General features: G+C 43.8%; 1 protein-coding gene across 1 annotated transcript in view; it reads right to left on the bottom strand.

Moving 5' to 3' along the window:
- The window catches only part of LOC140191559 (protein lifeguard 2-like), a 65,463-nt gene that overhangs the window by 2,152 nt on the left and 38,071 nt on the right, over positions 1 to 25,240 (bottom strand). The window contains exons 3-10 of the mRNA XM_072249054.1: positions 24,000 to 24,103; positions 22,239 to 22,303; positions 19,707 to 19,760; positions 18,855 to 18,905; positions 17,372 to 17,411; positions 15,172 to 15,209; positions 6,488 to 6,575; positions 2,364 to 2,459 (exon numbers count right to left, since the gene is read on the bottom strand). Coding sequence (XP_072105155.1) covers positions 2,364 to 2,459; positions 6,488 to 6,575; positions 15,172 to 15,209; positions 17,372 to 17,411; positions 18,855 to 18,905; positions 19,707 to 19,760; positions 22,239 to 22,303; positions 24,000 to 24,103 — 536 coding nt within the window. The remainder of the gene's footprint in view (positions 1 to 2,363; positions 2,460 to 6,487; positions 6,576 to 15,171; positions 15,210 to 17,371; positions 17,412 to 18,854; positions 18,906 to 19,706; positions 19,761 to 22,238; positions 22,304 to 23,999; positions 24,104 to 25,240) is intronic.

The following is a 25,240-nucleotide window of genomic DNA, read 5'->3' as shown; positions in this document are numbered from 1 at the left end:
GGGAATGGAGTTGGAAGCCAAGGAAAGCATGAAACACAGTGTGCGCGCAGCTCTCCAGTGAAATGATATCGTATTTGTCAAGTAGGGTGCCGTGCACAATTCTGATTTGATGAAGACAGATGTGAGAAGCACAAAGGAACATCTGGAGTAACTTCTGAAATGTCCAGTTCGCTGCCGCTGCTACTGTGCAATCGAGAACCTCCGGAGGGAAGGCCCCAAAATCCCTGGCTTTGCCTGCTGCTGGCGACCGAGGCTGAGGTCGAAGCGTTCAGATAGAGATGGTGCTCGGTACTCGGTGTCAGAGGGCTGATCAGAGCTCGAAGTTTTCGGACAACTCAGAGTTGGACTGTGGTTGGGCATGGCAGGGAGAGTTTTCTTCCTTCTCACGTCTGTGTGACATGTGGGACTTTCGAGAGACTCTGAACTTTTCTTTTTTACTGTGCCATGGCCTGTTCTTTCATCAAGTTATAGTATTGTTGCACTGTTGTAACTATATGTTATTAATTATGTGGTTTTTGTTAGTTTTTCAGTCTTGGTCTGTCCTGTGTTTCTGTGATATCACACCGGAGGAATATTGTATTATTTCTTAATGCATGCATTACTAAATGACAATAAAAGAGGACTGTGTGTCCTCATAATCTAATCTAATGCATTTTACCCATTGTTGAGCAGATGGAAATTTCCACATCCTGTACTGGGGATCAATGGTGTGTGAGGGAAAAAGGGTCATTAATATGAGGTGGCAGTGGCAAGGCAAGGCAGAGAATTCATCATAGAGCCTCACTACTCTGAGAAACCAGGGTTTAATCCCAATTTCTGGTGCTGTCCAGGTGGAGTTTGCACGTTCTCCCTGTGACTCCATGGGTCTCCATCCCCTGACCTCCCCCGCCCCCAACCCTGGATTTTTCAAAGATAGATAGAGGGGCAGGTAGTGTTGAAGAAGCAAGGAGTCTTCAGAAGGACTTGGAAAGATTAGAAGAATAGGCAAAGGAATGGCAGATGGAACACAGTGTAGGGAAGTGTATGGTCATGTACTTTGGCAGAAGGAATAAAGGTGTAGACTATTTTCTAAATGGGGAGAAAATTCAGAAATTAGAGGTGCAAAAGGGACTTGGGAGTCCTCGTGCAGGATACCCAAAAGGTTAACTTTGCAGGCTGAGTTGGTGGTAAAGAAGGCAAATGCAATGTTAGCATTAATTTTGAGAGGGTTAGAATATAAAAGCAAGGATGCAAAGCTCAGGCTTTATAAGACATTGGTCGGACCGCATCTTGGAGTATTGTGGACCCCTTATCTAAAAAAAGGATGTGCTGACATTGGAGAGGGTCTAGAGGAGGTTATGAGAATGATCCCTGGAATGAGGAGTATTCAATGGCTCTGGTCCTGTACCCACTGGATGTTAGAAGAATGAGGGCGATCTCATTAAAGTCTACCTATTATCTAAAGTCCTATATAGAGGGTGGATGGGGAGAGGATTTTTCATTGGTGGGAGAGGCTAGGACCAGAGTGCACAGCCTCAGAATAGAAGAATGTCCTTTTAGAACAGACAAGGAGGGATTTCTTTAGCCAGAGGGTGCTGAATCTGTAGAATTTATTGGCACAGACGGCTGTGGAGGCTATCACATACAAGACCGCAAATGTGCAAGAGGACAAACCGTGTAAATAGTAAAAACAGTAAACAAAAACACGTGGAACATGAAGCGCCGAGCCCCCAAAAATGAGTCCACGGCCGCAGAACCCGTTCAGTGCTAAGGCGAGAGAAGCCCGTCCAGGAACCCAATGGGCAACAACCGCTCCTGAACCTGGGGGCGTGGGAGCCTTGCACCTCCTAAACGGCGGTAGTCATGAGAAGTGAAGGAGACCGGTCAAACGCAGGCAGATGGCGCTGAACACCTGTTCGTTTCCGTTCTCGGCCTCCATGATTTTCATGTTGCTTGATGCTTTAACTGACACAGAGTAAAGGAGCCGAGCACGGGTTCATCTTGTACATAGCCTGTACATACCAGATGAGCATTTGGGAGACAGGAGGGATGGATCTGCCGCAGACACTTTCTGCTAGGTGGGAACTCTGCTCGCTGCTAACTGTTCAAGTTATGAACAGTTCATGGAACAGAGCCCTGGATGGGACCTAAACGTGAGATGTTGTGTACATTTAATCTGGATGGGGGAAGAGACAAAAGAAGCACAAACTAGGGAGCACCCCCAATCCCAAAATGATTCCAACAATCCCATAGCTGCACCATTTCAAATATATATTTTATATTTTTGTCTTACTGGTAGAGAGCCACATAGGATCAGCATTAACTCCCTACCTGTAGGTGATGGAGCCAACTACCATGGAGTGAAAATGGAAGAGGTAACTTACATACTGAAACGGCAACACAATCGCCAGGACAAAGCCACTGATGCAAAGGACCAGCAACAGTACGAACAGGACTCCTTGGCAGGAGGTGAAGTCAAACTGTAGAAGAGAAAATCCTGGTTCAGAGATCTCTGCTTGGGTTCAAATCAACTCAACAAGTACTCAATATCCGTTTCCCTTCCTCTTCTCTCCTCTGCAAAATACTTGCCCCATCATTCTTGACAGAGCTTTCTGTTCAGTAGTTAGGCAGTAGAAGGCAGTATAAAGTACAGCAAAACACATTCTCCAATGTTCATCAGATAACTGGCTCCCACAAACAATAAAAATCTGTATTCAAGTAATGAGGATTTTTCAATACAGTAACTAAATCAAGCCAAAAGACATCAAGATGATTAGAAAATGGGGACCAAAGGTTTTTTGTCAAAGTACAGAATGTGAAGAGAGGGATTAGATGAGGGAGTTGAGGGAGAGAAGGCCAAGGTTTTGCCACAAGCACAGGTAATAATGAAGAACACAAGCTGAACACAGGGAGCGCAGGATTGGAAAGTAGAAGAGGCCACAGAGAAAGGAATAGGGGAGAGCATAGAGAGATTGTACAATAACATAGACTCTTGGCCTGACAGTACACCTCAATGATCTTGCCCTTCATCTTTTACCTGAACTGTAGTTAGTTTCTTTCACACTTTATTCTACATTGTTGTTGTTTTACCTTATTCCAGCTCAATCCACTGTGTAATAGAAACATAGAAACATAGAAAATAGGTGCAGGAGTAGGCCATTCAGCCCTTCGAGCCTGCACCGCCATTTATTATGATCATGGCTGATCATCCAACTCAGAACCCCGCCCCAGCCTTCCCTCCATACCCCTGACCCCCGTAGCCACAAGGGCCATATCTAACTCCCTCTTAAATATAGCCAATGAACTGGCCTCAACTGTTTCCTGTGGCAGAGAATTCCACAGATTCACCACTCTCTGTGTGAAGAAGTTTTTCCTAATCTCGGTCCTAAAAGGCTTCCCCTCTATCCTCAAACTGTGGCCCCTCGTTCTGGACTTCCCCAACATTGGGAACAATCTTCCTGCATCTAGCCTGTCCAATCCCTTTAGGATCTTATACGTTTCAAACAGATCCCCCCTCAATCTTCTAAATTCCAACGAGTACAAGCCCAGTTCATCCAGTCTTTCTTCATATGAAAGTCCTGCCATCCCAGGAATCAATCTGGTGAACCTTCTTTGTACTCCCTCTACGGCAAGGATGTCTTTCCTCAGATTAGGGGACCAAAACTGCACACAATACTCCAGGTGTGGTCTCACCAAGGCCTTGTACAACTGCAGTAGTACCTCCCTGCTCCTGTACTCTAATCCTCTCGCTATAAATGCCAGCATACCATTCGCCTTTTTCACCGCCTGCTGTACCTGCATGCCCACTTTCAATGACTGGTGTATAATGACACCCAGGTCTCATTGCACCTCCCCTTTTCCTAATCGGCCACCATTCAGATAATAATCTGTTTTCCTATTTTTGCCACCAAAGTGGATAACTTCACATTTATCCACATTAAATTGCATCTGCCATGAACTTGCCCACTCACCCAACCTATCCAAGTCACCCTGCATCCTCTTAGCATCCTCCTCACAGCTAACACTGCCACCCAGCTTCGTGTCATCCGCAAACTTGGAGATGCTGCATTTAATTCCCTCATCCAAGTCATTTATATTGTAAACAACTGGGGTCCCAGCACTGAGCCTTGCGGTACCCCACTAGTCACTGCCTGCCATTCTGAAAAGGTCCCGTTTATTCCCACTCTTTGCTTCCTGTATGCTAACCAATTCTCCACCCACACCAATACCTTACCCCCAATACCGTGTGCTTTAAGTTTGCACACTAATCTCCTGTGTGGGACCTCGTCAAAAGGCTTTTGAAAATCCAAATATACCACATCCACTGGTTCTCCCCTATCCACTCTACTAGTTACATCCTCAAAAAATTCTATGAGATTCGTCAGACATGATTTTCCTTTCACAAATCCATGCTGACTTTGTACGATCATTTCACCGCTTTCCAAATGTGCTATTATCACATCCTTGATAACTGACTCCAGCAGTTTCCCCACCACCGACATTAGGCTAACCGGTCTATAATTCCCCGGTTTCTCTCTCCCTCCTTTTTTAAAAAGTGGAGTTACATTAGCCACCCTCCAATCCTCAGGAACTAGTCCAGAATCTAACGAGTTTTGAAAAATTATCACTAATGCATCCACTATTTCTTGGGCTACTTCCTTAAGCACTCTAGGATGCAGACCATCTGGCCCTGGGGATTTATCTGCCTTCAATCCCTTCAATTTACCTAACACCACTTCCCTACTAACATGTATTTCGCTCAGTTCCTCCATCTCACTGGACCCTCTGTCCCCTACTATTTCTGGAAGATTATTTATGTCCTCCTTAGTGAAGACAGAACCAAAGTAATTATTCAATTGGTCTGCCATGTCCTTGCTCCCCATAATCAATTCACCTGTTTCTGTCTGCAGGGGACCTACATTTGTCTTTACCAGTCTTTTCCTTTTTACATATCTATAAAAGCTTTTACAGTCCATTTTTATGTTCCCTGCCAGTTTTCTCTCATAATCTTTTTTCCCCTTCCTAATTAAGCCCTTTGTCCTCCTCTGCTGAACTCTGAATTTCTCCCAGTCCTCAGGTGAGCCACTTTCTCTGGCTAATTTGTATACTGCTTCTTTGGAATTGATACTATCCCTAATTTCTCTTGTCAGCCACGGGTGCACTACCTTTCTTGATTTATTCTTTTGCCAAACTGGGATGAATCCGTAATGATCTGATCCGTATGAACAGTATACAAGACAAGCTTTTCACTGTATCTTGGTACATGCAATAATAATAAACTAATTTCAATATCTAAAAACCTGCCTACCAATGTCTTGAATACACTGGGTGACTGAGCATCCTGGGGAAGGAATTCCAATGATTGACCACAGAATTTCTGCTTGCTTGGTCCCAATTGACATTAAAAAGGTATTAAAGGGAACTAAAGGATATTGGGCAAGTACAACGTGGCACTGAGGTAGAAGATCAGCTATGATTTTATTGAAACAGGTAGGCACAAGGAGCTGACTGTGTCCTTATTTAGCTCCATGGTGGCATGGCACAAAGTAAGCAACTCAAGCAAGTGGCACAGCACCATGAAAAACCACTTCTGGTTTCAAAATTGGGCTATTTGATGTGGGGTTTGGGAAAAAAAAGCCCACCCCACCAGGGGGGAAATATCCTCGTCTATTGTAGTGAAACCACATTAAAATATTAAACAGAAGCACTTTTAACATGGGCTGGCTGGACTGTGAGAAACCCTGCATTTAGGGGGAGGCATGGACAGCAAGTGCAGATCCAGGGCCAGAAGGAGAGGGAGTGCTTCCTCCAGCCCTTCAGGCAAGTAATCTCCTACCTTGGTCCACGCATTAGGGTTCTCTGGTCCTCTATGATCACTGGATGGGAGAGAAGAGGGGCAAAGTACCCCTCAGAAGAATGACAGGTGAGCTAATTGAAAGCCTATCGAATGGTGAAAGGTCTTAATAGAGCAGATGTACAGAGGATGTTTGAGATGATGGGAGTGTCTGAGACCAGAGGACACAGCCTCAGAATAGAGGGGTGTCCATTTAGAACAGAGCCGAGGAGGAATTTCTTTAGCCAGAGGTTGGTGAATCTGTGGAATCCATTGCTACAGGTAGCTGTGGAGGCCAAGTCTTTATGTATATTTAAGGCAGAGGTTGATAGATTCTTGATTGGTTAGGGCATGAAGAAAAACAGATCAGCCATGATGAAATGGTGGAGCAGACTCGATGGGTCAAATGGCCTAATTCTGCTCCTATATCTTATCCCAAAGCAGGACAAACCTGAAAACAGCCCCAGGCAGCAACAACTTGTGTAGCATCTCCATTCCAGGCAGGTGAACAGGTGACCTTTCAAACCAAGGGGCTAAAATTCCACACCCTGGCAAGTAATCAGAACCAAATGGCTAATCCTCAGCACCTGGAACTGTTGGATTCCAAGGAGACTAGGCAGTGGCAGAGAGAAACAGATCACTCGCATGCTGTCAGCCCTAGCTACACCAGCTTACCTTTGTCTGGAAGCTGAATATTGTCACGGCAAAACACACCAGAGCTGTGATGGCAAAGCAAAGCAGGACAGATTTCGTGTTGTAGTAGCTGGAAAATGATATGAAGATTAATACAGAGTGATTAGTAAAAAAAAACTATCAATTTTTTCTTTCATGCTATAAATCTGACATGGCTCCCTTCAGGGAGTGCTCCCCCATCAATCGCCTCAGCACAGACAACCATATCCCTTTCCCCCTCTTATATTTCAACCCATATTTCACTATGGAGGAATCCCACCCACTTTAAGAGCACAAGGGAAGACAAGATTGACCAGGCAGAGGTGACAACAGGTCTTCTTTCAAAAGAAGTCTAGGGAGTGCAGAAAGAAATGAATGTTTAGGGGATAGGAATTTCCTAGGAGAGAACATGTCCGCTTAGGATGGTGCTAAGGATAGGTAGTAAAACAGAAAAGAGCAAGAGCACTGGCATGACTTCTTCCAATCTTGCAACTACTGCCACCTGAGCGGACATGAAAGTGTGCACAAACATCTCCATCTCCAGTCACACACCATCGCCGACTTTGGCATCTATCACTGGGCCTTCAGCTGGCCACTGGGCCCCAAATTAAAGGACTCCCTCCCCAATAGCACATCCAGAAGGACTGCTCCTGTTCAAGGCAATGGCTCATCATCTTTGAGGTGAATAAATTCTGGCCTTGCCTGCAACGCCCACACGCCAAGGATGAATAACTAACACAAGGTAGAACAAAAACATTCTAAAGACAAGTGGCAACAAGAAAATAGGAGAAAAATAGGAGAAAAAAGATTTTGCTGGATACACCCACGCTGGAGAAGACAGTAAATCAAACAAAATGGTGTGGCAGCACAAATCTACACACACACCCTGTCCAATACCCATGGAGTTCAACTGTCAAGCAGATCTGGCCAAAGCTGTTATTGGGAGAAGCCCCAACCTTCTACAGAACACAAGTCCAGTAGCAATTAAGAGGCACATGGCTCCCCAGATGGAGAAGCATCCAATATTTACCTGAAGTTGTATTGACTGGAACAATTCCACCCTCTGTGAATGGGTGATGACATACTCAAGGGGAGATTACCCTTGGGAATAACTCAATAAAAGATAATCAATATTAAATCTGTGCACGCATCTCTCACAAACAACTAGCACCCTAAGTGTATAAATTATGCCTATAATGGAACTCATAGTTCTCTAGGGCAGTGGTTCTCAACATGGGCCATATGGTCTCCCAGGGGAGCTATGCCAGATTTCATAGGGGCCACAAGCAAAAAACAAGTAACTGGGGCCCACAGGAGTTTCTGAATTGGTCACTGCAAATTTACTGTTTTCTATTACTAAAATATAGAAATTAAAAATAAATATATGTAATTTATATGCAACACTGAATGAAATGAAGGGGAAAATATGCTTGATGGTGCAATTGAGGCAGCAGAACAATTGTGTGTGTGTGTGTCTCTCTCTGTGTCTGTGTCGGGGGGTCATACAGTAAGTCCATTGTTATCTCTGCTACTGCTTGACCGCACCCTGTACCCTGCAAGGCGACCCACTGAGCCCCACTCCACATCCACCCCCCCCAAATCTGTTTTCCTCCACTGACCCACACATGTTTACAATACTTATAAAACGTGATATGAAGGCTGCAGTTACTGCAGTGGAGTCATCTGCCAGCAACAGCTAATCTGCAGAGAAGCAAGAATGTGTGAAGTCTCCCACTGCATCACTCTCTACCAGCACAGTCTCCATTAAATCCTTGATATTTATTAGATCTTGAAAGGAAGTTCAATTCGCTTTTTTTTGGTGAGCACGTACTCTTTATTGCCACATAGAATTTGCATATATAGCATTTCGTTTTAAATTTGCCTAAAGCATTAATTTTTATATAAAAGTACTACCTTAAAAGCTAGTTTTATTTTTACTTGTATATTCAATACTGATACTTTTTCCACATGTAACTATACTTATAGTCCTTCAACATTTACTAATTTTCTATAGAGCCTGCTCACACAATTGTACTGTTGTTTCTGTTTATATGTACAAGACGCACACACATATGGGGACAGCACACAAGGACAAGACAGGCAAGACACTGGATTGCTTCAAAAAACTATGTGATAATTTTCAGAGTGAAAAAGCAGCTGAGATTTACAGAGGCTTACATGCACCTTATGAGATTTCAAACTTAATTGCAAAAGCTGGTAGGGCATATAATAGAGGAAAATCATTGATTCTGCGGCAGTCTCTGGTGTAATTTCTACTGTTATGAACAGAGCGCATTTGAAACTATTCTAGACATCCTCTTGAGCAACTCAACAGTATCAAGATGTATTGAAGAAGTGTCAGGTGATATGGAAAAACAAGTACAGCACCCTGCAAAAGTCTTAGGTACATATATAGCTAGGGTGTCCAAGACTTTTGCACAGTACTGTATTTGTCGACGAGGAGCGGAGAGCGAGCTTGTAAATCTGGAAAAGAATGTTGGGAATGGCAAGGGTGGAGTGTGACAGGAGGGGTGTGGGACAAGTGGTAGAGAAGGAGTGCCAGTAGCAGGAGGTGGCACAGGTATAAACACACCAGCCTCGAGACACCAGGCAAGGCTATTTGATTCCAAACAATTGATTTATTGATCATTACAGAATGTCTCTCTAGTGCTTCCTGCTCCCTCCCTTCTCCCTTCCCCTTTTCCCAACCATGATTGCCCTCTCCCTGCCCCCTTCCCACTCTCAGTCCACAATAGAGAACCATATCAGAATCAGTTTTATCATCACTCACATACGTCATGAAATTTGTTTCTTGCAGCAATGGAGCAGAGCAATACATAAAATTACCAGAGCAAAAGTCTTAGGCACCCTAGCTATAGCACAGTACTATAGTTGCACAACTGCAAGTTAAGAAGTTTGCCCTACAAATCAGTGAAAACACATTACATGAGAATGAAGCCCTTCTAATGACATATGTTAGGTTTTTGAATGATGTCCAGGCCAGTGAGGAAATGCTTTTTGCCCGAAAGCTTAAGACACATACCAAAAGTGAAACTATTTTTGAAGAAGTCAAGAGCTATTTCTTGGAGAACAAAATTCTGCTGGAAAATATAATGGTTGCTGCAACTGATGCTGCTGCTGCAGTGGTAGAAAGACACAGAGGATTCATTGCTCATTTAAAAAATGCTGTAGCTGACTTTTTTTTTGCATACACTGCGTCATCCACCGTCAGCATTTGGTTGCAATAATACTGCGAGGACATTTGCATGAAACCCTTGCTGCTGTAATAATGGCCGTCAACGTCATCAGATCAAATGCACTTCAAGATTGTCTTTTTTGACAACTTGTGAGGAAAACGAAGAAGATTTTGAATGACTACTAATGCATACAGAGGTCTGATGGTTATCAAAAGGTAATGGTCTTCCATCACGTTTTTGCACTTTGCGATAGTATTGTAGCATTCTAAGTGATAAGCAGTTTAGAGAACAAATTGTCACTGCTAAGCCTGACATATTTTTCCTGTCAGATATATCTGAAAAACTGAACTTATTAAACAAACAGTTACAAGGAGAAAACAGCAATCTCATATCATGCGAAGAGGCCATCAACGCTTTCCTTGGAAAACGCAAACTTTTCAGCAGCAATACTTGGACGTCGTAAGTTTATGTAATGTCCTTCACTGTCCACTCTTAAATAGAACTGCGTGAAGATAATCTGATTGCACATCTTGATCATTTGGAACAACACCACACTGACATGGAATTTCAGCTCAGAGATTCCAGACTGGGTGGTGGATCCATTTGGGGTGAATGTGACTGACGTTGACACCACATTGTAATAATGTCTTATTGAGCTGCAGAGTGATATAACAGCTCAAGCAAAATCCAAACACAGCAAGCAAAAACTCTGGATAACTAATGATATTCACAAGGTTCCACAGCTCTGGGAGAAAGCAAAGTTGTTTTTAATTGGATTTCCCGATTCTTATCTGGTTAAACATGGTTTTAGTCAAGCTCTTCACCTGCTACCAAAAGCTTGTAACTGTCCTAACATTGTGAAAAAAGGTTATCTTTGATTATCTTTAACCAAGTTGCAACCAGATATTCAAAAAACTCACTAGTTTGCATCAGTCACAAGGATCTCACTAAATACCCAACATAACAATATTAAGCACTTTTTCATTGCCACTTGGAAGAATATTATATACATTATAAATATAGTATCCTATTCAGAGGTGCTTCAACTGGCACTGAATTGTCACACAATTTCTATTAATTATTTTTTTCCATTCTCTCAGCACTGCTGGCCAAATAAGCTCCAGGCATGTGCTATTTAACCACAGAGACAGGTCCTTCAGCCTGCCAAGATCACGGTGACCAGTCACCTCGCTACTTTAAATCTTATTTTTATTCATCATACATTCCCATCAACGCCAGATCCTATCCCTCACCTACACATTAGGGGTGATGTACAGCCATCCCATTAACCCACCAACCTGCACAGCTTTGGGATGTGGGAAGCACCAAGGGCAGTCCCACGCAGTCACAGGGAGTACATGTAGACTCCACACAGACAGCGCCCAATGCTGGGATTGAACTCCGGTCGTTGGAGTAGCGGGGCAGCAGCACTACCAGCTGCACCACTGATCACAGGCGAACGCAGCCCGCTCTGCACTGGACACACAAACAGAAGTGACCATTCTTCTATCTACGCCCCCTCTCCCCCCAACATGGGGGATGAAAGGGATTCTCAGTCTCTACACCCCAGATCAGATCAACTAGCAAAACACTAGGGTCACACTGCTGTCACTGTTCAAACAAACAAGCGAGGATGGTGAGGTGCGGGGTGGGGGGGAAATAGAGGTAAATGTCTTTTTTTTTGCTCAACAGCTGATGACATTAGCCAGCTGGAGTTTTCATCACAGCAACAACTTTGCTTATGAAAGCCTCTCCCCTGCTAGAAAGTGGTCCAAGGTGCTTCCCTGTGAAGAGCAATTTAAAAAAGTGGTGCATGGTGCACATACAGACTGACAGCACTGGAAAAGGGAAGTGTGGTCAGCGCACATACCTTCTCCAAGCTGGAGAGAAAATGACTACAGATGATGGGGGCTCGCAAGAAGTCATTGCCAAATGCAGTGCCCAAACTGTGGAAAGGGCTGTCATCAAATGGTGAGACGAAGAGGTTTGGGCTAAGGCTGCATTGTTGGAGATGAGGAGGCCCCTGGAGGAAACTGCAGAGCCAAGATCATGGACGGATTTAAAGGCAGGGGTAAGGATATACAGGGAGCCAGTGTAGATTACTCACTCTAGGCCTTAACAACCTGCACCACTAGACTCAGGTTGGGGAGAGGACTCCAAACCCGACTTCATCCTTCGACCCAATTGGTTGTTTCCAACTGGAGGACTGAAGCACCAACTGAGTAACCAATGAAAACAACTCACTTGCTTTACTGTTATTACTTTTTATTCTAGTGAGGCATTTCATTGGCTTGTGTACTCCAGATATCATTCAACTGCTGAGACCTTCCTGGAGAATTGTGTACAGTTCTGGTCACCCCATTATAGGAAAGATGTTGAGGCTTTGGGGAAGGTGTCAAAGAGGAGGTTTTCTAGGATGCTGCCTGGTTTAGAGGGCATGTGCTATCATGAGAGGCTGGATAAACTTGGGCTGTTTTCTCTGGAGCGCCAGAGGCTGAGGGAAGATCTGATAGAGGTTTAAAAGATTCTGAGAGACATAGATAGAGTGGACAGAGAATATCGACTTTCCAGGGTTGAAATATCTAATGAGTGGTGGATGCCTGGAATGCGCTGCCTGTATGGTGGTAGAAGAAAATACATTACAGGCTTTCAAGGGATGTTTGGATAGGCACATGCATGCAAGGGAGATGGAGGGATATGGACATGGAGTAGGTAGGAGGGTTTGGTGTTTGGGAGTTTTTGATTTGCTTTTTATCTGGGTCAGCACAACACTGTGGGCTGAATGGCCTGTTCCTGTGTTGTACTCTTCTATGTTCTAAAGCCATGCAGTGTGTTCTTCCCCACTTCATGTGGGTTTCTGGACTGCAGTGGTGTACAGGCCCTTTGAGAATCAGTTCACAACTTGGGTGGAGTTCACTTTCCATTATTTGGCTGTGTTGCGAAGGTAACGAACAGGGTCAGGTCACAGATCTCTCAGTGGGTGAGCATCTGGGGGACAATGACCACCGCTCCCTGGCCTTTAGCATTATCATGGAAAAGGATAGAATCAGAGAGGACAGGAAAATTTTTAATTGGGGAAGGGCAAATTATGAGGCTATAAGGCTAGAACTTGCGGGTGTGAATTGGGATGATGTTTTTGCAGGGAAATGTACTATGGACATGTGGTCGATGTTTAGGGATCTCTTGCTGGATGTAAGGGATAAATTTGTCCCGCTGAGGAAGATAAAGAATGGTAGGGTGAAGGGACCATGGGTGACTAGTGAGGTGGAGAAGCTAGTCAGGAGGAAGAAGGCAGCATACATGAGGTTTAGGAAGCAAGGATCAGCTGGGTCTATTGAGGAATATAGGGTAGCAAGAAAGGGGCTGAGAAGAGCAAGAAGGGGGCATGAGAAGGCCTTGGCGAGTAGGGTAAAGGAAAATCTCAAGGTTTTCTTCAATTATGTGAAGAACAAAAGGATGACAGGAGTGAAGATAGGACCAATTAGAGATAAAGATGGGAAGATGTGCCTGGAGGCTGTGGAAGTGAGCAAGGTCCTCAATGAATACTTCTCCTCAGTATTCACCAATGAGGGGGAACTTGATGATGGTGAGGACAATATGAGTGAGGTTGATGTTCTGGAGCATGTTGATATTAAGGGAGAGGAGGTGTTGGAGTTGTTAAAATACATTAGGATGGATAAGTCCCCGGGGCCTGACAGAATATTCCCCAGGCTGCTCCACGAGGCGAGGGAAGAGATTGCTGAGCCTCTGGGTAGGATCTTTATGTCCTCGTTGTCCACGGGAATGGTACCAAAGGATTGGAGGGAGGCAAATGTGTCCCTTTGTTCAAAAAAGGTAGTAGGTATAGTCCAGGTAATTATAGACCAGTGAGCCTTACATCTGTGGTGGGAAAACTGTTGGAAAAGATTCTTAGAGACAGGATCTATGGGCATTTAGAGAACCATGGTCTGATCAGGGACAGTCAGCATGGCTTTGTGAAGGGCAGATCGTGTCTAACAAGCCTGATAGAGTTCTTTGAGGAGGTGACCAGGCATATAGATGAGGGTAGTGCAGTGGATGTGATCTATATGGATTTTAGTAAGGCATTTGACAAGGTTCCACACGGTAGGCTTATTCAGAAAGTCAGAACGCATGGGATCCAGGGAAGTTTAGCCAGGTGGATTCAGAATTGGCTTGCCTGCAGAAGGCAGAGGGTTGTGGTGGAGGGAGTACATTCCGATTGGAGGGTTGTAACTAGTGGTGTCCCACAAGGATCGGTTCTGGGACCTCTACTTTTCATGATTTTTATTAACGACCTGGATGTTGGGGTAGAAGGGTGGGTTGGCAAGTTTGCAGACGACACAAAGGTTGGTGGTGTTGTGGATAGCGTACAGGATTGTAGGAGATTGTAGAGAGACATAGATAAGATGCAGAAGTGGGCTGAGAAGTGGCAGATGGAGTTCAACCCGGAGAAGTGTGAGATGGTACACTTTGGAAGGACAAACTCCAAGGCAGAGTACAAAGTAAATGGCAGGATACTTGGAAGTGTGGAGGAGCAGAGGGAACTGGGTGTACATGTCCACAGATCCCTGAAAGTTGCCTCACAGGTAGATAGGGTAGTTAAGAAAGCTTATGGAGTGTTAGCTTTCATAAGTCGAGGGACAGAGTTTAAGAGTCGCAGGGTAATGATGCAGCTCTAGAAACCTCTGGTTATGCCACACTTGGAGTACTGTGTCCAGTTCTGGTCGCCTCACTATAGGAAGGATGTGGAAGCATTGGAAAGGGTACAGAGGAGATTTACCAGGATGCTGCCTGGTTTAGAGAGTATGCATTATGATCAGAGATTAAGGGAGCTAGGGCTTTACTCTCTGGAGAGAAGGAGGATGAGAGGAGACACGATAGAGGTGTACAAGATATTAAGAGGAATAGATAGAGTGGACAGCCAGTGCCTCTTCCTCAGGGCAGCACTGCTCAATACAAGAGGACATGGCTTTAAGGTAAGGGGTGGGAAGTTCAAGGGGGATATTAGAGGAAGGTTTTTTACTCATGGAGTGGTTGCTGCGTGGAATGCACTGCCTGAGTCAGTGGTGGAGGCAGATACACTAGTGAAGTTTAAGAGACTACTAGACAGATATATGGAGGAATTTAAGGTGGGGGGTTATATGGGAGGCAGGGTTTGAGGGTCGGCACTACATTGTGGGCCGAAGGGCCTGTAATGTGCTGTACTATTCTATGTTCCATAAAATATATATGTTTTTTAAAACAAGCTCTCAACTGTGAATCTATCATTAAAAGATCAAGTGAAATGGGACAAAAATTAACAAGATATGCCTGATTAACATACACTTCAATGCAAGAATTGCTCTTAAAAAAAAAAATTAAAATACCTTGAAATAAATCCAAGCATGCATGCAAAACTTGCGGTCTTTGGAAAAGGTTAAACGCAAAAAGAAAAACAGTTAATAACAAGATAGAGCATGAAATGATTGCCGTGACTATCTATTGGAATACCTTGACATCATTCCTGTCATGTAAGACATGGCCAGTGTCTGCAGAGTGATTAGAAAACAAATTAGAAGAATAACCGGTTAAACATCACAGATATCAGATAACCATCAACAATCAAATCAAACTTTTACAAGTCCTAATATGGTGATAACCACACAGCTTGCCTGTGTATATGCAATCTTTGAACAATGGGAGTACATGGAATTGCACAGCATCAGTAAATAACATGCATAACACAGGAGGCCATTCAGCTAGTTAGGCCCATGCTTGGTCTCAGAGCACACTCATCATTCTGCTGTTCTGAGGAGCTATACGGCACATATGGATGTGGGAGAAAACTACAGTGGCAAAGCTATACTACATTTCCCAAATGGGAGAGCCTCAGAACAGGAGGATATTCCTTTGGAACAGAAATAAGGAGGGATTTCTTTAACCAGAGCGTCGAGAATCTGTGGAATTTATTGCCACAGACAGCTGTGAAGGCCTGGTCATTTGGTAATTGTGGAGGTTGACAGGCTCTTGATTAGTAAAAGTGCCAAAAGTTACGGGGAGATAACTGGAGAATAGGGTTGAAAGGGATAATAAAAATCAGCCATAATGGAATAGCAGAGCAGACCCGATAGGCCAAATGGCCTAATTCTGTTCTTATGGAACCTGAAGCAAACCCACAGGGTGAAGGTGCAAACGCCACACAGACAGTATCTGAGGTTAGAATCGAACCCAGGTCACCAAAGCCCCATCAATTCCTGACAGGGTTTCAATCCAAACCAACAGCATTACAAGACAGAGGCGAGAATTGATTACCCAGACTGCTTGGGTGCAAGGTGGAGGAATTGAAAATTTCAAGTCAAGTTTGGAAAATTTTGGGGGTGACATTATAAAACTTCGTGGAACCATGGTAGGTTGTACGGAATTGTGGCCGTTTAGATATTATCTAATTGAATTGAGGATCAAGTTCAAAAGACCCAATGGCTTGCTTGTTCCAGTCCAAATTTTCCACGACTTAAGACTAGTTTCAAAGAATTGGTAATATCCCTCTTGAATGCAACATTCAAGTCCGAGGAGTTTCTCTGGACTTTACTGCCCTCTGGTGGTGGAGGCAGTTAGAGTACTGCACTAGTATCAGTTAAAAGGTGCACACACCATTACTTTCTTTTGATCTATTTAGGGATACAGCGTGGAACAGACCCTTCTGACCGAACAAGCTGTGCTGCCCAGCAACCCACTCATTTAACCCTAGACTAATCACGGACAAATTTACAATGAGGGAAAATGTACAAATTCCTCACAGACAGCACCAGAACTAAACTCTGAATTGCGACGCCCTGACCTGTAATAGTGTCGTGTTAACCACTACGCTGCCATGGCGCTCCACGGAATATCGGCACCAAAACAAACTGGCTCACTAATTAATGTTCTTTCAAGAAAGAAACCAGTTACTCTTACTTAATCTGTGTCTGCACGCAACTCCAATCACACACCAAAGCCTAACCATGACATAGCGACCGTGCATCCATCCATGAGCCATGATAAAAATAACTGGCTCACAGAGGCATCCCACTGCCAGTTCCAAAAGCATTCAGCAATAAGCAAGAGATGACCACGTGCAAACCCCAGAAAAAGCCAACAATTCCTCCCTGCTGGGTTGAGGCTGCCCATGCTGAGTGGATAAAGCCATCTGAAGAGAACTGCTTGAGGGCAATGGTAGCATAGTGCAACCCAGGTTCAATTCCCGTCGCTGTCTTTAAGGAGTTTGTACGTCCTCCTCATGACTGTGAGTTTCCTTCAGACACTCTGGTTTCCTACCACATTCCAATGACATACGGGTTGGGAGGTTAATTGGTCACATGGGTGTAACTGGGCAACACAGGCTCGCTGGGTCAGAAGGGCTTGTCACCACACTGTATCTCTAAATAAAAATCAAATAGTTTGAGTAAACCCACTAACCTCACACACTGAAGAGACACAAGAGATTCCGAAGCAACATAAGCAAAGTGCTGGAGGAACTCAGCAAGTCAGGCCGACGTTTCAGGCCCAGATCCTTCGTCAGTATTAATGTTCCTCCAGCAGATTGTTTGGCGACAGCCTTTTGGGGATGTCCAAGTAACAGCAGAGCAAGTTACAGGTAACACAAGCATACAAATGAACTGCACAGGAAGAGGATGGAAAACAAACAGGGTAGTCTTCCTGCTTCAACACTTACAAAAATGCTCAGCAGAATCAGGTTCCACGGGAAATACCTCCTGTAACACACAAAAACAGGTCAGGGTTAACACACAAACTGCAGCTTGCTCATTGCAGTTCAATCATCTCCTGAGAGTTCTTAGACCATTCCACCATCCAATCATGGCTAATTTATTTTCCCTCGACCCCATTCTCCTACCTTCTCCCCATAACCTTTGGCACCTATCAACTTCTGCTTTATAAACTCAATGACTTGGTCTCCACAGCTGTCTGTGGCAATAAATTCCAAAGATTTGCCACCCTCTGGCTAAAGAAATTCCTTCTCATCTTTGTTCTAAAGCAATGTCCTTCTATTCTGAGGTTGTGCTCTCTGGCCCCACTATTGGAAACATCTTCTCCATATCCACTCTATCTAAGCTTTTCAATATTGGATAGGTTTCTTAAAGGAATGCCGCAGGTTGCTTCAAGGCTTGTCTACCCCTCCTCTGTTAATCTGTTGCACAACTCAGTAAAATGAGTGTGTTTAATCCAAGGGTGGGGGAAATCTTAAGGGATCTTTCAGGTTCTAGTAATGGGACCAGATGATTGGAACCCCCATCCACCAACAATAATATCCACTCCCTCTGCCACAGACTACAAAACACAATCCAGGCTACTCCAACAGCACCTCCCAAACCAGAGACCTCCACCACCAAGGACAAGGACAGAACACCACCACCTGCAGGTCTCCCTCAGAGCCCCTCACCACCCTGACCGGTCCATCATCACCGGGTCCAAATCCTGGACAGCTCAGCACCACCTTCGAGGGCAATTAGGGATGAGCAACAAATGCAAACAACATCCAGATCCCAGAAAATTAATACAAATCAAAAACATTGGCTCTGTCAATAAGCTAGTGAATATAGGACACACACAAAACGTTGGAGGAACTCAGCAGATCAGGCAGCATCCATGGAAAAGAACAAACAGTCGACGTTTCGCGTCGAGACCCTTCTTCAGGACTGGAAAGGAAGGGGGAAGTTGCCACAATTAATCAGTGGGGGGGAGGGGAAAGAGGTTGGCTGGAAGGTGAAGCCAGGTGGATGGGAAAGGTCAAGGGCTGGAGAAGAAAGAATCTGACTGGAGAGGAGAGTGAACCGTAGGAGAAAGGAACGGGGGGGGACGACCCAGGGGGAAGTAATAGGCAGGTGAGTGTGCAAGTGTGTGGGTTGGGGGGTGGGGGTGTTGGCACACAGTCATGACAAGTAGTAGGCAGTGGGAACACAGAAATCCTGTTTTCCTGAATCAAACCAAGATCCACTCAAATCACTTGGGCTGTGTCGTTCCAAGAGAAGAAACATTGGACTATTCCTGCAAAATTATCCACACTACAAACCTACATGAGGCATTCACTGTAATAATCCTTTGCTTAATTCAAGAGACAACGTAAGCACATAATCCACACACTTGCCAGCCATCCCACTTTGACAATTAATGAAGAGTATCCACCACATTATAATTACCTTGGTCCGGTGCAGCAGGCCAGGGTCAGGTAGGTAACAAAGAACACAGCACTGCAAATTGAAATAAAAAGGGCTGTTAAAAGGCAAGGTAGTGATTTTTTTTTATATATAGAACAAACACAGAATTTACAATCATCTGGTTCACTTGTCTTCAGGGAGGGAAATCTGCTGTCCGTATCCATTTCAGCTAATTTGTCTTGGTTTATGTTTCAGACCAGCCTCTCACCATATCCTTCAATTGCTTTGGCGCCTCATTCTCGTATCTCACTTCCTATTGAAATGTGGTGTGGCAATCATGCCTTCTATCAGCATGTCATCAAGGACCCCCACCATCCAGACCATGCTCTCTTCTCGCTACTACCATCAGGAAGGAGGCACAGGAGCCTCAGGTCCCACACCACCAGGGTCAGGAACAGTTATTGGCCTATAGCTATCAGGCTCGTGAACCAGTGTGGATAACTTCACTCACCACCACTCTGAATTGATTCCACAACCTACAGACTCACTTTCAAGGACCCTGCAATTCCTGTTCTCAGTATTACTTATTTTTTATTTGCACAATTTATCTTCTTTTGCACATTGCTTGTTTGTCAGCCTTAGATGATGTACAGTTTTTTCCATAAATGCTATTGTATTTCCTTATTTTCTTGTAAATGTCTGTAAGAAAATGAATCTCAAAGTGATGTCTGCAGACCTTGATAATAAATGTATTTTATTCCCTTCTTCCCTATGGCAGATGCAAACAGTGCACAGGTATTCTTACCTGAATGCACAAGCTACATAATGACCAGTACACACAGGGATCTGTACACAAAGATGACAGAGGAAAACAGACAAATAACTCACACTTACTATGAAGCCCAGTACCAGCCAGGATGTGCCTGAATGTAAATCTTGACAGGGTCACTGTATACACACAAGAAGAAAAAGAAAACACAATTAAAGACAACTTCAGAGTAAATTACCTGAAATGGAAATACAGAGATAAAAGAAATTTTGCTCCTTGAACCTACTGTCCAATTCAGTAATAAATCTTTAAAAAATACTCTGAAAGTGGCTACATAGGATGATAGGGTGGTAAGGCAGCAAATGACATGCTTGTCTTTATTAGTTGATGCACTGAGTTTAAAAATCAGGATTTTATTTTGCAGCTTTATAAAACTCCAGTTCGGCCACATTCGGTTCTGGTCGTCGATTTTGAGGCTTTGGAGAGGGTGCAGAAGAGGTTTACCAGGATGTGGCCTGGATTACAGAGCATGAGCTGGAAGGAAAGGTTGGACAAACTTGGATCATTTTCTCTGGATTGATGAGAGGGGAGACCGGATAGAAGTTTACAGGATTATGACAGGCATAGATAGGGTAAACAGCCAGCATTTTTTTCCTCAGTCGAGATTTCTAATAAGTATTTAGGGCGAGACAGGGGAAGCTCTAAGGTGGTGGTGGTGGAGGCAGATAAAAAGGCTCTTAGGTAGGCACATGAATGTGCAGGGGATGAAGGGGGAAAAATTGATATTGGGTAGATAGAAGGCATCACAAAACAGAGGCAAAATTTGCCCAGGGCAACAGGAACCTCGGAACAGATTGGGCATAATGCACATCTCCCAAAGTAGCCCAACATGAACACTGATTATTCATCACACGGCTATTAGTGGGATCTTGCTATGCAAGATTGTTGAAAAGGTAAATGTCCCACATTAAAGGGCTTTGGGACACTGTCATATCACACACCTCTATGAAAGCATACTTGATTGAGTTTAAAAACAAGCTGTTAAGTTCAAACCTTTTTTTTAAAATTACATAGAAGTCACTACTAGAATGAAAATTAAACCACAAGGCCGTTTATGAGCCAATGACCTGGAGGAAATCTCACCAATTCTCCTACACAACCATAGCCTGGTCCTGGGCCAGACAGATGCAGTGGATACAACACTTGAAGAACTGCTGATCTAATTTAAGGAAAGGAGCTAATTTATAAGGCATGTAATCCCACACAGGAAGACAGTAAAAGCCTCAAAGTTACTGAATGTGGGCAAGTGACTGGTGAAGGCAAAAGAAATGGACTGCTGGCTGGTAAACAAGTATCAGTTTGAACAAGCAATAGTGGACCAGGATAGCAGTAGTCCACCTTATGGCAATGCCAGCCTCTTGGCTGTTGCCCTTTTGGCAGCTTGCAGGGCTGTGCCCTGGTGACAGAGAAAACAAAGACCATTGTCCTTATTGCAAGTTGTCTCACCCTCCCCCCAGTGATGTCAGAATAAATCATTTCATTTGGTTCAGCCCCAGCGATGCCATTTTCTATGCAATGCAAAAAAGGGAAACAAGTTGCACAGAACTGAGGAAAGTATTCATTTTCGTTTTGTGCCAAGATGGAGGCAAGTGGACAAAATGGCACAGCTGGCATAATGCTGCATCACAGGTCTGAAACGTTGGCACCCACTCTGCACTCCCTTGGCACCAGTTGATGACCCACTCCCTCAGTACTGGTGACTGCTGAACATTGTCAATCCAGGTGAGAAAAGAATGCCAAACAGGTCATTGAACAAGGCTGGAGACACAAAGAAATAAATAAAATGGTGAATTCAACATTGGACTATAGAAGAAGTCAGGGTAGCAAAACCAGAGGTACGAGATGCTTCACACAGTCAGATCATGCCTCGGTGCTGGAGGGTTGGACAGCATGGGGCAAATCCTGGTGGAGGGTGATCGGTTACAGCAAGTTGCACAAGTTGGGTCTATAGAAACCAGTGCTCGAGTGATATGGATAGAAGCTCAAAAACAAGCATCTTCATAACCACAGACAGCCAATAAGGATTTAGGGAGAAAAGTGGGAAAAAAAAATCTGACGAGTACTTGGAGCCCAGACTTCTCCAGAGCTGGGCCTGGCTCCAGACTGGACAGAGGAATGAAGATCTACTGTCTCCACTAGTCCAAAGTCAAATAAGCATGGGCATTCCTGGCGCAATTCAGAGTAGGTTCAGCATATGTCAGTGGGTTGGCACCAACTTGACACTTGCTCATATCGTGTGCCACCTTACTATGCCTGCTCAGCACCTGTCCACTGCTCCTCCTTCACCTTTCCAAAAATTAGCAGTGAACCACATTGTTGGAGATAACCAAAGGGAGGCTTATCTGCCAAATTTTCAGCACTGGGGACGGCCTGAAAGAAGATGTCCAATTCCCAGCTCTGACAGCCTTCATTGTTAAGGAGTATACAATTAGATCTAGGGGAAAAAAAATTAACTTGTAAACTCCAGAACCTAATTTGTGCAAAATAACTGCACTCCATGTGTGCTCTTTTGCCACTTTAATACACCAGTCACATTACAGTGACAGCAGGAAGTCAATGGAAGCATCACCACTTAGACAGAAACAGTAACCTCCTACCAGAAGGTGAATAGTGCAATAACCCCAGCCGTGACGGAGAGTTGAATCATCAGGATAATGTAGACCTGCAGAAGGGGAGAACAAAATAACAGCCACTGGCAAAAGACATCAAAAGCAACGTAACAGAGGGCTAAAAATTACATTGAGAGGCAACTACAGACCTCTACCAATCACTTCAAAATTGATGCAAACAAACTTTTTCCTTTGCAAACAAGAGTTCTGATGATCTGCAATGCAGTGCCTGAAAGTGATGAAAAGAAAGATATAACAATAAATTTTAAAATGGGAATGGGAGGCATGAGGAGTATCTAAGACAATGTAGGAACAGTAGACGAGTTGGAATATTTAGACAATTTAATTAATCTGGCTTCTGCTCCCTTCCTTCCCAGTCCTGATGAGGGCCTCGGGCCAAAATATCAACCGCTTATTCCCTTCCATTGGTGCTGTCTGACTTTGAGTTCTTCTAGCATCTTGTGTGTTCCTCAAGATTTCCAGCATCTGTGGACCAATTTTCAGCTTTTGGCCAATGAAACAATGCAATATTGTGATAAATTATTCTATACTGCTTTACAATTAAAGCACAGCATTTGCAACAGAGGCCATTCAGTTCATTGTGTCTGTGCCAACAAAACAGATATTTAAGCTGATCCACTTCCCAGCTCCTTCCATCACCCTGTAGGTATAAAAAGAACGTACACTGCACTCACTCAGGTTAGGTATTTCTTTCAATGTGATCAGGGACTCTGGATCCACGATCTCCTCAGGCAATGATCGCTAGAATCCCATCACTGATATTAGTGGAATTAACAGAGCTCCCAAATACAAATGGCTGGTGAAGTATTTGCATATTAATAACCCAGGATCACCCCCCCCCCCCAGAAAAACATTTCAGTGACTGAGTGAAAAACGGGGCAGACTGCAATTGTATTCATGGACACTAACTAAAAAGGAGGCTGCTAAGATGTCTCTTATCACCCAAACTGCCTCTGAGATGCACTGGAGTATTTAAAATTAAGTATCTTTTGCACATTAGTTTCTTGTCAATCTTTGTGTGTAGCTTTTCATTTGAGCCATGGAAACACAAGGGTATTCCTTGTCCCACCCCACCTCTGGAGCACAGAAGGTGATTGGGAGTAAAATATCTCAGGGAGCTGACAGGTGAGACGGAGAGAGAAAAGCTTTCTCCACTGGCTGGAAAATCTGTGCCTGCAGAAGAAAAAAATTAAAACTAATCATTTCAAAAATGAAGTTAAGAGGGTCAGCTAGATGACAGCAGAGAAACAGGTTTTCCACACAAAAGCTAATTTCAAAGCAAACCACAATGAAATTTTAAAAAATGATATTGGGTATAGCCAGCAGGTCAGGCTGCATCTGAGCGAGAGTGGAAAAAGAACCAATGACCTTCTGTCAAAACTGGAAAAGATCCTATGTAAGGTTAACAACCCAAACCAGTTTTTCAATCCACGGGCATTGCCCAACTTGTTGAATGCTTCCTGATATTGTTTATAATTCAAAATTTCTTCATCTGCATTTTTCATGGGTTGAATGAGGTTAGAAAAAAAAGATCAATATAAATCAATGTTTGATAGTCTGTACAGTCGATGGGTTGAAGGTCAATTCCTCAGTGCGTTTTCCCACTCTAAGTGCAGACGAAAAATAAAGGGGAAACAAACCAAGAGGAGAAAAGGCAGGAAAGCAAAACAAATGACAAAGTGGGAAGGGAAAGGAGGTTAACAAAAGCTCTGGCGTTTAACCCAGTACCTTTCTGATGAAGATCCGGCGAACATTCTTATCGTCCCAGCTGAATGAAGAAAACATCTCACTTTCACCAGAGAAGCCTCCGCTTCCATAACTGGGGCTACGGCCTAATCAGGTAGAGAGAATTAGAAAATACTTAATCAGCTCTTGACGTGCATTTTTACAAAGCAAAGCTGCCAACAACCTGGTCAGCTGCAGCAAACTTCAAGCAGTGCTCGATGAGCACATTTTCTTATACAAGGGAAGTGCCAAACTGTTGAGGGATGGATTTCTGCCTGGAATGTCAAAGTGAGGCCTTGTCTTCTCACTCAGGTGGATGCAAAAGATCCCTTGTCACCGTGAGACAGCAGGGTAGAGAACCTCTCCCCATGTCTTGCCCAATTCTTCAGATCATTATCATGTTGCTGCTTTTGGGAGATCATTATGTACACACAAGCACACATCCCCACACTCTAAGCTAGTGACCAGTTACTAAAACGACTTCAGTGGGCTTCGGGATGTCCTGAGTGAGAGGTGCAACAGAAATGCAAGTCTTCCTAACAGTCCTTTACACTTCCAACATTATAGAATACAGCGGATTCCTGTTAATTGGGACACATCTGGACCAGTATATTATGGCCCAATTAACTGATGGCCCCAATTAGCCAAAGTTTCATGGAAATAGTTGAAAAAGGTATTAAAAAAAGACAAAGTACTATTTAACTGAGTAACAAATTATGCATTTAAATGAAATACAAAACAAATTAGTACACTACCAATGTTACTACAGAACTATAAAACTATTAGTTCCTAATAGTTATCAAAGGAGAAATTCATCCAGTGTATGCTGCCATGTTCTTTTGACTGACTGCAAATGAACAAAATCAGTGCAGACACCTACTGCAGACAATGGACTGCTGTCATACAATGCTGTCGATGATTGCATCCTCGAAATCTTCATTTTAATTATAATACACAAGATGATTGTCGATACCTTCAAATTCTTCGTAGTTCCTAACTTGCTGAAGTAGTGAAATTGTTTCATTTTCACTCCCAGCCGTTTCTGGCATCTCCAAGCCTGAATGCTTGAAACTGCAGTGAGCAAAACGGTTCTAAATTTTCTTGCTGCTTCTGTGGGAGGGGAGGAATAGTCAATGCTTCAGGTCGAGCATCAACAGCCTGCCATATCCAAGAAAGCAGGAGACTAAAGAAACGTGGCATGTTCCCGTCAATCCTCACTAATCTTATCAATGCACTATGCAAAC

Source organism: Mobula birostris, chromosome X (genome assembly GCF_030028105.1).
Source record: "Mobula birostris isolate sMobBir1 chromosome X, sMobBir1.hap1, whole genome shotgun sequence".
NCBI lineage: Eukaryota > Metazoa > Chordata > Chondrichthyes > Myliobatiformes > Myliobatidae > Mobula > Mobula birostris.
The sequence above is the reverse complement of the archived record's forward strand: the minus strand, read 5'-3'. Positions and strand labels throughout refer to the sequence as shown.